Raw genomic sequence first — 12,078 nt, 5'->3', positions numbered from 1 at the left:
TACCAAGGGTTCACACAAAACAAGGGGAGTCCTCCTTTAGTTACTATGCTGCCTGCAGTTGGAATCAGCTTCCAGAAGAGATCTGATGTGCTAAAACACTAGTCACATTTAAATCTAGACTCAAAACGCATCTTTTTAGCTGTGCATTTATTGAATGAGCACTGTGCAATGTCCGAACTGATTGCACTATATTTTCACTATTTTATTTTTTTTATGTAAAATCATTTTCTAACTTTTTTTAAATGTTTAATTCATTTTAAAAGTTTAAAAGTTTTATTTTAGTTCTTCATGATTATTTTACTTTCATGTAAAGCACTTTGAATTACCATTTTGTACGAAATGTGCTATATAAATAAATTTACCTTGCCTAAAGTATAGTCAAACCATAGAACCGTAGATTTTCATTGGTATTGGTACTGAATAATGACAGTTTGGTACCGTGACAACACTAGATTAGAGATAATGAAGGTAAGGCTGCTTTAATTATTTATAGGGGTTCTCTCTAGTGCTGTTTGGATAGATGGTGTAATTACTGATGATGGACTGGCCGTGTTAATTATCCGCACGTGCTTCTTCCTGAATTTGGTTAGTAAAACAAAGACTCAAAAAAAAACCCGGTCCTTTCCTTGGTTTTTTCTTTGCACTGAAATAATCTCAGGCCCTCTATTGTTTACACTGCAACATCAGACCTCAAACCCCAGCTTTCTGTGAAGCAGTGGAATGCTGGAGTCTGACCTACTGGAAAATTTGGAGGATGAAGTGGACAGGGAAACGGGGAAGGGGGTGAAAAACAGCTTTATACAGAGCTTTAACAACACATTTCAGTCAAGTTTTAAATTAAGAGGGAACATTATCTAAGTTAATTTAACTTTCCAAACCTGAGACATTCGCTTTTGAAAGGGAACTTCACACTGCATCCTCTAGAGAGCGCTATGGGAACGGTATACCAATGCTGCCATGCTGAGGGATAAGTGCCTAGGTAACTGTCTCCCCAAATCAGGACTTGAGGAACAGCATCTCTACTAGAGAACGCGCTAGGCTATACGACAGGCTTAAGCTCTAATCATCATAGACTAACTCATCCGCCAGAGTCTGGAGCTCAAAAAGTGGAGGTCTCAGCATAAAGACTCTCTAAACTGAGTGGAGACCTAACTACACTCAATGCCAGAGGCATGTAGTGGGGACTCAAATAAAAAGAGCCTACTACTCACATTACTGCCTAAGCGGAGCTCTAGGGAGTGGATGCTTTAGCAGGATGACTCTCTTAAACGAGAGGAAGCCTAGCACTCAACCCCTATTAGAGAAACTCTTAAGAATGGAGGCCTCAGCATGACGACTCTCTAGAGCGAGAGGAGGCCTGACAACACTCAGCGCTAAAGACAATTAGCAAGGCTCACAAAAAAGGAGCATACAATAATGACAATAATTGAAAACAATAATGCTGTTTAAGCGAGCTATGAGGAGCAGAGGCTTTAGAAGGTTAACTTTCTTAATCCTCTGGAGTCTGAGGGTATTTTTGGGGCTGAGAAAAGTTTTGTCATGCCCTGACATTTGTGTTTTTTTCAGTTTCTTATACACATCTAAATGGCTAAAGTCTAATCTCACTGTAATCAGCATAAACTGGGCTATAATAATAAGTGAAATGCATGTATGTACATGATTGTGTTTTTGAGAAAAAAAATGTTATACGTGGTTAGCGAAAAAACGAAAAGTTAAATCGCTTGAATAAGGCCATAAAACACATACAGAACATTGGTTCCCGGGACTTTTGAGAACTTAAGCTTGTAGCCTACATTTTTTCTTTCTAAATTATGTGAAAATCATCTTGTTTACTCACTCACATAAAACAATATATTGATTTAAATTTAAGACAATTTTTGTTGGTAAAAGTCATATGCGAGTAGGCATCAACTATCATGAATATCATTGTGATTTACACCTGAGAAGACAAAGCCCTGAATAATGAGCTGCATAATGAGCCATTCAGTCAGCTGTTGTCACTGAGAGGGAGGAGTTACAAGAATGTGAGGACAAAATAAATCTATATAATTTTATGTTTGTAGTTTATTTAGAATATATTTCATTATCCCACAACATAATTGAATATCCACTTGGGGGAGCAGTTAAACAGTTTATTAGGAACAATCAAAGCTGACTTTCAAACAGAATTTTTTGCATCATTACTTCATTCACACAATCCTTCAGAAATCCTTTTAACAATCTTATTTTCTACAAAAAATTATTATTATTATTAATGTTGAAAAGAGCTGAGAATATTTTTTTTTCCGTTTTTTTTAGGGGGGATAAATTGAAATAACAGCATTGTTTGTTACATTGTAAAGTTATCTTTATTTGTTACATTTATATTATTTACATCAAGAATGGTATAGTATTATAGTAGTCTTTTGAATGGTATAGTATTGTATATTGTTATTGAAACTTCATAATATTTCACTTAATTATACATTTAGTCAGGAATTATAGTTTGGAAAAAGTCTAACTAGTAAAATGTTTACACGTTATGTGAAAACTAGTACAAGTATATAAATAAATAAAAAGAGACTTACTCATGTTTATGATCTCTGCTGAATAAAGCACTTCTTTTTTTCTGAAGATACCCAAATCTCAAATCCTCAGCCACATCACATCTTTTTGGGGTGAATTATGTCTCTCCTCTCATCGTGAAGCAAACAGTAAAATAAAAAAAACTCGAAAAACAGTCTCGCTGCGTTGTCTTCTGTTGTGTGAGTGTATTCAAACAGCGCGCTTCAGTGAAACATTAGAATCTGAATAGCGCGTTCAGCGCAGGTGCGTGGTCACATTAGAAGATAATGAAGGGAGACGTGAAAAATGGACCTCGCATTGTTCTCATATGGATTACTTTATCACAGAATATTTGTTTTCGACAGCACTTTTAGCTTAAAAGTAGACATGTCAAGCTTTCTGTAGATATATCTCTCATGTCTCTTCTATAGATATATCTCTTATGTCTCTTTGTTGAGTATTCACTGAGTTACAGTTCATTTTAATGACGTGTGTCTAAATGAAGATCAGCACATACAAAGGCTGCAGACAGCACACCTTGTTTGTTATCTTTACTTTATAAGTGCACCAAGTTTTGTTGTTATTATGTCTGTATGCAAAAAAGTAGCCCCTTTTTACAGATTTGATTGATGTATTGCTCTTATCTGTATGATCAAAACTGAAAGTGTAATTTAAGATATTTTCGGGGTTGAAAATGAAAATGCCTCATAACGCGTATACGCGTTAATCGACTTCAGAGGGTTAAACAAGAGGAAGCCTAACAAAACCCAAACTAGTTGAGTAGCTCTTAAGAATGGCGGTTTCATTCCGCTAAAATGAGAGGAGACCAACTACTAAACACTAGACACACTGCCAACAACTCAGAAGCTAGAATACTAAGCTAGGAGTACTAACCATGCTAAGTGTTGTAATCGGCAAGAAGGCCCTCAGATGAGGGGGGGTACTCGAAAGCTCGCCTGAAGAGCGACTCCGAGGAGGCCCACAAGAGCCTAACAGCCACATATCTCTGTTGAAAGAGCACTAGGAACTGTGATCTCGGCACAGCAATCCTCAAGGGAGGGGAGCTAACAGGCTCAAGAACAGCTGAGAGGATGAGGAAGCTCCAACAAGAGCCTAACAACTCAAAAAACTTGCTTTTACCAAGTCAGGAGCCTCTTTCACCAGTAATGTAGATACACCACATTGTAAAATAAATATTTATATTAGTGGTGGGCATAGATAATTTTTTTAATCTCACTGTGATCTTGAAATTAATCTAGATTAAAATGGCTAATTCGAATTCTGCCAAAGGGATTCAGAATATGTGTGTTAACCAATTAAAATTGACAAACAGTAAGTCTTTGAGAAGGAGTTTATCAATCTAGGTGGTGCATTAGACCAGGGGCTCATCTCCTGTTTCCAAAATGCATCCCAAAGTGCTTGAAAAAGCTGTAAACTAATTCCACGTTGCACAAGGTGCAAACAACCTTATGCCTGTTTCACACATACTCCGTCTGCAGTGCATATGCGCTGCATATTTTTTTACGCACCAATGTTAACGGATTCTAGTTGCATTCCATGAGCGTTTACGTCTGCAGCAGTACAGTGATAATTTACGTACCGAGAAGCAAACTTGTCCTGTGTAAAAGCACATCAGGGTCCGTGCTGCACCACATACGTAATGCACACGCACTGCAGATCGAGTATGTGTGAAACAGGCGTGAGCAGGGCCATAGCTGGGGTCAGCGGGGACCCGGTGAAGGTTGTACCAGTGGGCCCTGTTTGAAATTGTTTAATTTGTATGTTCATTTATTTTTATTTATTTGTGCTATTTACAAAATGTTTAAAGGGGGGGTGAAATGCTCGTTTTCACTCAATATCCTGTTAATCTTGAGTACCTATAGAGTAGTACTGCATCCTTCATAACTCCAAAAAGTCTTTAGTTTTATTATATTTTCCCGGAAAAACACGACCAAGAGCGTTTGGAAACTGTGACATTACCGTGAAAAACCACCCAAAACAAACCATGGCTAACAGTCAGATTCAGCCGTTTATTTATGATCCAGAATCAGATCCTGAGGCTGAAACTGAACGAGAGCAGCATCAGCAACGACTCGCTCCGAGCGGGGCTCGAACCCGGGTCTCTGGCATGGGAGGCGGACGCACTAACAAGGAGGCAGAGATATTCTAAGCAGTTTTACTCACCGCCTGCGGTTCCAACACACGATACTGACCCTTTTTCGTTGGGATTGCTTAATCCTTAAAAAAATAAACGATACGCAAATCCGTCGTCAAACTGGGCCTTGTTTGTAAAACAAGCATCTTCGAAATGCAGGGAGAAACACTGCCATGAATAAAGAATGGTGTCAAAACGCCTGCAAGAGTGACTTTGTCTAATGAATCATGAGCAAATTGGTGATGATCCGTGCTTTTTTCAGCATGATGGAGCACCATGTCACAAAGCAAGAGTGATAAAGAAGTGGCTCGAACATCATTACATTGAGATTTTTGATCTGTGGCTAGGCAACTCCCCCAATCTCAATACTAAAGAAAACCTGTGGTCAGTCCTCAAAAGGTGAGTGGACAAGCAGAAGCCCACAAATTGTGATCAACTCCGAGAAAACGGCAAAAATGGATAAGCATTTATCAGGATTTGGCCCAGAAGCTAATATCCAGCATGCCAGAATGAATTGCAGAGGTTATGAAGAACAAGGGTCAACACTGTAAATACTCATTTTTTTGCAAATCAAAGCCTTTAAAACTTATGATATGCTTGTCATCGTTTTTCAGTATACCACTGAAATAGAAATTGTGTTTTACAAAGTTTGCTGTCACTGCCAAAACTTTTGGCCATAACTGTAAGCACAAAATTACACAAATCACAAATCATTATCCATAAATTAAAAATGAATATTATAAATATGAAATATGGTAATTTGCAGCCAAAAGGAATGTTTCAACCAGTCAAATGACTGAGAACTAATTCTGAGGTCTGAGAATGTCCTCATATCAGCACATTTGTATGAGGCTTGTGAAAATAGTATATGTTTCTATGCTTCTACCTCCTCAGCGCATTTCTCGGTCATCTTTAAAATAAAATAATCTGATTTTCATTACACAAACAAGCTAATTGCACATATTCATAAAGTGACAGTTCTGTCTCTGTGAATATTACACGTTTGACTCAACTGACAAGATCAGAATAACAACAAATATGCACAATACTTTATGTTGAATAATCAGTTCAATACAAAAATGATACAACACAATGTTATATACAGAACAAACTAACTAATGTGATGTGGGCTGCTGCTGTATGTTTTTGTAGGTTGTCTGGCTGTATGGTGACAGAGGAGGGATGTCGTTATATATCTTCAGCTCTGACTTCAAACCCCTCACACTTGAGAGAGCTGGATCTGAGTTATAATCACCCAGGAGATTCAGGAGTCAAGCTGCTCCAGGAAAAACGGGAGGATCCAAACTGCTCACTGGACAAATTCAAGTAAGTTGAGCATGAAGAGCTTTTAGGTTTTATTGATTAAACATTTCAGTGTCTTTGGGTATATCTTTATGCAACAATATTTAGACTTTTCTGAAGATTAAAATATTAACTAAGCTGCTCAAACAAAACAAAATAGTACTTTTAACTCACTCCCTATCTGATTTTAAAAGAGGAGCATACAGTGAAAACACAATGGAGGATATATATATATATATATATATATATATATATATATATATATATATATATATATATATATAATATTTTTTTTTTTTAAAGCAATGTTTTGCACATATTATATCTTATGTGATTTTGAGAGCGAGATTTCCTCGTGAGTAACAGTGTGTGATGTTTTGTGATAACCACAACAGCTGAAAAAAACTTTGAATTCATGTTTTGAAGAATAGATTCGCTTTAAATGTGCAACCTCCCTTTGTGAATTCACCGCACACTGGGAAGTGTTACTAAAACAAGATTCAAACAATCAGAATATTGTACCTGGTCAAGAGTGCCCAATGTTGAAATGTGAATACTACACCATTACTGATATTATACAGTTCTGGAGGCTCTACATAATGCAGAGGTTGACTGTCTGCTCTGCCTACAGTTTGCAGTGGTCCTACACTATGCAATGCTTCATAAACCATTGTTTTACTTAATTCTGCTGAGGTGAAATTCATTGCAGTCCCCTATTGGGATACGTATTGTTACTTTACTGGTGATGCAAAGCCCTACTAGCAACCACCCCGTGTACTCTAGCAACTGCACAGCAACACCCTATCAACCATGTTGTGTACCTTGGCAACCACATAGCGACCAACCAGAACATGTTATCAACTGCATTGCAACCACCCAAGTACCCTAGCAACTGTATAGCAACAACATAGAAACCACCCTGACTACCTTAGCAATCACATAGCAATACTCTAGAAACCACCCTGAACACATTATCAACCACAAAGCAACCACATCATGCTGTTAGGGGAATTACAGTTATAACTAAAGGACCAGGTGTTGTCACAATGAAGACCAGGAGTCAGAGATTAATTAAATTAATAATAATAATTTTACTTGAAGAAAATAGTTTGCAGTTTCATAAACAGAAGTCAGCTTCAATACTGTCAACAAAGTTCGTAGGCCGCTCTCCAGTACAATACAAAATCAACCACAGTTACACTCCAGACAGAAGACATTAGTTGCGTCAAATCGCTGGTCAGCAGCAATCTGATAGACTTAGAAGACAATATTCACATATGGGCATAAACATCTTCAGCATATCTCCAATGATTGTAGCCGGCGTCAACACGGGTGACGAAGACACTTCATCTCAGGTCCAGATGTCAGCAATGTCAGCAGAAACTATTCTTCTGTACAGAACATAGGTGCTGACACACACACACACACACACACACACACAAGCCCATATCTACAATTCAAGGTCCTCTAAGCACTGGCAAGTCTTTTATCACTACGGTTGGATACACACACATAATAGGGCAACATTAATCTTGAGGAATAGAAATACAGGCTAGAACAGGATTCTTAATACCTAGTATACATTTCTAAATGTCATAGTGCTACATTTCGTCCCTCTCAGCGCACGTAGAGGAAGGGCCTCTCCTGACCCTTTTAGCTGACCTTGTGACCCTAGGAGAAGGAATACACTCACATATGTGACCAATCACGGAAAGTAGGGACACAAGTTGGTTCTGGGGCATTTTGAGTTATTCACAGATTCTGAAAGTGTAGTCTCCAACCGATGTGTAACACATGGAAATCCGATAATATTTGGAGAAGTTGTGGCCATTTGAAGGTAGGCACTCAAAAAAGCTGAAAAAGCAGGAAATAGCCTCTGAAGATTGTGGAGTTCTCACTGCTGCGAGTGACAATGGGGCTCATTTACATCTCATTTAGATAAGCCATACCCCCTGCATAGCAACGACAGACACAACGGGAAAAATCTGACCGCATACTATTAATAATAAAGGAGAATGTGCATTGTAAATGTCAGGAAATTTATCTTTTTTTACCTTTATAAAAATTGATTTAGAGCTTGAAATATGTGAGTTTTATCTTTTTATAAAAAATCTTTAATCTTTCAAATGTGGCCATCATTTTTAATGTTATTATTTTAATGTTTATGTAAACAAAAAGCACATATTGATGCTAATTTTATTTATTTGCTGGTTTTTTACATAAAACTTGGTGAATTGATTTCATTGTGTAGCATTAGGACTTTTTTAACAGGATTCTGTGATAACCGATGAGCTATGAGCTAGCTAGTAACAATAGGTAGATATGGGAAGGTCTAAACATGGACTAAACATGAGATAATGTGTATGTGTTCTTAGAATGAACACAAAACGACAAACTTTGATGTTTATGGAAACTCACCCGGAGTCGTCTTTGTGGATGTAACCATCTCCGAAGTTTGCACTGTCCGTCTGTTTGCCTCTAAATGTTACGGATTTTCCCCATTTCTCTGTCTTTATCCCCATCAAATGTTACTATCGATAATAGCCTCTGATATCTTACGGTCCAACTCGTCTGACGCCAGTCCAATACATTCTTCCTCGTCGTCATCTTCGCTCAGTTGTAGATTAGGGATATTATACAGTCTTATTATGCCGCTTTCATCGTCATTCAGATCGTCTTCAGAATCAGTGAGCGCTTGTTTATAAGCATCCGGCTTGTCAAAGAAGTACTTCAAAGCATTTTCGGTGTAACGGCCACGGTTCAGCTCATCTGCGTTCATCTTTGCGCCGTACATCTTCACTGAATTTTGATATCAGGTACAGCCGGCCAGAACGCTGCATACTAAGTAGCCACGCTTCCCTCGGAGGACGGGGGCAATAACAAAAGAAACAAAAGCCGGCTTATCCAGTATGAAAATACAGACAGACAATGAAACGCCCCTACTGCGTGCTAGAATCTCAGACAAACTAGCTGATTTCAACCTCAAAATGTACGCTTTTAAATATACCAATACTGCTATCTCAAACACGGAGAGGCTTCTTTGTGATATCAACTAACAGATTCTGCAAAAAAACGAAAATCACCAATTTTGAAAAAAAAAATCACTTCTTTCTCATTTTGCTCGAAAGTTGTGCTGCTGACTTGTGTCACTGGTTTCCGTGACGGGTCACATATGCTCGTGTCTGTTACTTCTAAACACTTCTAAAGGAGAAAATATATATCTGTGTAAGCAGCATGCATCTATCTATATGTATAAAGATGACTTTTTACTTATTTAGTTAAATCATACAACAATCTTGGAGGTTAAATACTGATCAAACACTTGATTTATAATTACACAATATTAATGAGATTATATATATATATATATATATATATATATATATATATATATATATATATATATAGAAGAAAGGATATGATCAGCAGCATCCTCTCAATCCTCTTCTTCATAATTACACAATATTAATGAGATAATATATATATTGAAGAAAGGATATGATCAGTGGCATCCACTCAATCATCTCCTTCAATGCACCTTAGCAACCCCCCTGAGTACCTTGTATAGTAACTGCATAGCAACAGCAATTTGTTCACTGACTGATTGTGACTCTGTGTGTTTTTTAGTGTGGATAATGGAGGAGAATCCAGGATTACACCAGGACTAAAGAAATGTAGGTCTAAACACACACATACACAGCTGTAGTGATTGTTGTTGTTATTAATGTCTTTGTTCTTGTATTCAGATGCTTGTTTTTTCACACTGGATCCAAACACAGCAAAAACTGATCTCATTCTGTCTGAGGAGAACAGAAACGTGACAGGTGTGCAAGAGAACCAGCCGTATCCTGATCATCCAGACAGATTTGATGTGCGTCAGGTGTTGTGTAGAGAGAGCGTGCCTGAACGCTGTTATTGGGAGATTGAATGGAGTGGAAATTATGGTGTGTGGATATCAGTGTCATATAAGAGCATCAGGAGGAAGGGACGGGGTGAGGAGTGTGAGTTTGGATATAATGATAAGTCCTGGAGTTTGATCTGCACTCCTGACAGTTACTCATTCAGACACAATAACATAGAGACAGATCTCCCTGTAGAGTCCATCATCAGGAGAATAGGAGTGTATGTGGATCACAGAGCAGGAACTCTGTCCTTCTACAGCATCTCTGACAAAATGAGCCACATCCACACAGTCCAGACCACATTCACTCAGACGCTCTATCCTGGGGTTGGTTTTTTTTCTTATGGATCATCAGTGAAACTGCTGATGAATTAGAAGAGTCTCACGAGAGATTCTACCCATAATTCTTTGAGCTGCATGAATCAGTAACAGTGGGATGTTATAGAGTCTCTTCATAACATAAAATCAATCTATATCAACAAAATTAAATTTTTCAATGCAGAGGAAACACAGAAGAGGGACTTCAATGTATTTACCCACTGTTTAATGCAGGACATGAATGCATTTGACCTGCAGTTACAATTGCATGAATAATGTTTTGATATAAAAGACATAAAATGTTTAATACTTATTTGAAAAAAAAAACATTATTAATAAAATCAACAGATACGTTAAATGTGAAATTAAAACTGCCAGTAGGTGTCAGAAAGTCTCTTAATAAGTGAGTCATTGCGATTGAACCAAATCATATAAACTGGTGATTCTTCAGGAACGAAACACCATCATTGTGTAGAGAGGCAAAACTGTGCTATGGTGGCTGTGTTTGGAATTATTTTTGTTGTCGAAATAGAGCAAAAACAGGCAATATGGTGTCTAGAATGCAAGTCTCATAATTCAATTCTTGTTTATTGAACTGTTGTAGAAAACAATCTATATGTAATCATGCTGATTTTTGAAAATATGGCACTGTTCATGTGATATTGATTTCCTATATGAAATGATATAAATATATACATTTTCTGCCCCATATCTTCAATTGTGTGCATTTTAGCAGACTGAATCATAAAGTAAAAGAACACACTCTAAATGTTCACGTACTAGTGTAATCTACCAGACTTCATTGCATATCGTTAGAATAGCAATTACAATATGATCACAGACGATATATATATCACACACGCTGCACCACTGTCTTTTTGGCTAATTTGTGCAAAACCTTTTGCTAAACTGTCAAAGATTAATTTTAACCACCAATGCAAAGATGCAAGTTTTACCTTAAATCTGTGTGCTTGCAAAGGGTTGATGTCAAGATTTTATAAGCTGCTAGTTTGGTCTTTCTATGCAAACACAACTTACAACTTCATAATAGAGCTTAAATATGGCCAGGGCTTCACTTCATTTCCTTCGAGTTCGATTATTTGACAGCTGCAGTCAGGGAAAATGAAAGAAAAACACTATAGTTAAAATATCTAATATTCACATATGAAAGTTTATTACTTGAAGTTATGTGCATTTCTTACAACAAATTCAAGCAGGATAAATGTGAAGCCTGTGCCTGGGTCTGTGCTTATATTTTCTCTTAGCTACATGGTATTAAAGCTGCAGTAGGGAACTTTTGTAAAAAAGTATTTTTTACATATTTGTTAAACCTGTCATTATGTCCTGACAGTAGAATATGAGACAGATAATCTGTGAAAAAATCAAGCTCCTCTGGCTCCTCCCTGTGTCCTATTGCCATTTGCAGAAACTCCATTGCTCCCGGTAAAAAACAACCAATCAGAGCTGCGATCCGTAACTTTGTTTGTGTTCAAAATGTAGAAAAATGTATATAATAAGCGGGTACACCATGAATCCATTTTCCAAACCGTGTTTTTGGCTTGTCCTGAATCACTAGGGTGCACCTATAATAAGTGTTTATAGTCTGACTATTTTAGATTGCTTCGGGGGTACCGCGGGGGAGTAACCCAGTACCTTTGTGATTCTTCATAGACATAAACAGAGAGAAGTAGTTCCGGCTACAATGTTCTTCCGCAATACGCAGGCAGTTCTGTTTATTAACCGCTAGCTAGAGCGTCAAAAGTTACCTACCGCAGCTTTAAACCATATTTGAGATTTGATACATTTAAAAGGTGTGCAGTATTATTCATATTATATGAATTATGTGTTATATTATTCA

At 37.4% G+C, this 12,078-nt stretch overlaps 1 protein-coding gene across 1 annotated transcript in view; it reads left to right on the top strand.

Annotated features, from left to right (window-relative positions):
* Positions 1 to 10,475, top strand: part of LOC113078666 (NACHT, LRR and PYD domains-containing protein 12-like) — a 49,384-nt gene extending 38,909 nt beyond the window's left edge. The window contains exons 6-8 of the mRNA XM_026250996.1: positions 5,852 to 6,025; positions 9,629 to 9,675; positions 9,748 to 10,475. Coding sequence (XP_026106781.1) covers positions 5,852 to 6,025; positions 9,629 to 9,675; positions 9,748 to 10,277 — 751 coding nt within the window. The 3' untranslated portion in view covers positions 10,278 to 10,475. The remainder of the gene's footprint in view (positions 1 to 5,851; positions 6,026 to 9,628; positions 9,676 to 9,747) is intronic.
* The last annotated feature ends 1,603 nt before the right edge of the window (positions 10,476 to 12,078 follow it).

The sequence above is a fragment of the Carassius auratus genome, unplaced genomic scaffold, assembly GCF_003368295.1.
Source record: "Carassius auratus strain Wakin unplaced genomic scaffold, ASM336829v1 scaf_tig00026283, whole genome shotgun sequence".
NCBI lineage: Eukaryota > Metazoa > Chordata > Actinopteri > Cypriniformes > Cyprinidae > Carassius > Carassius auratus.
The sequence above is the reverse complement of the archived record's forward strand: the minus strand, read 5'-3'. Positions and strand labels throughout refer to the sequence as shown.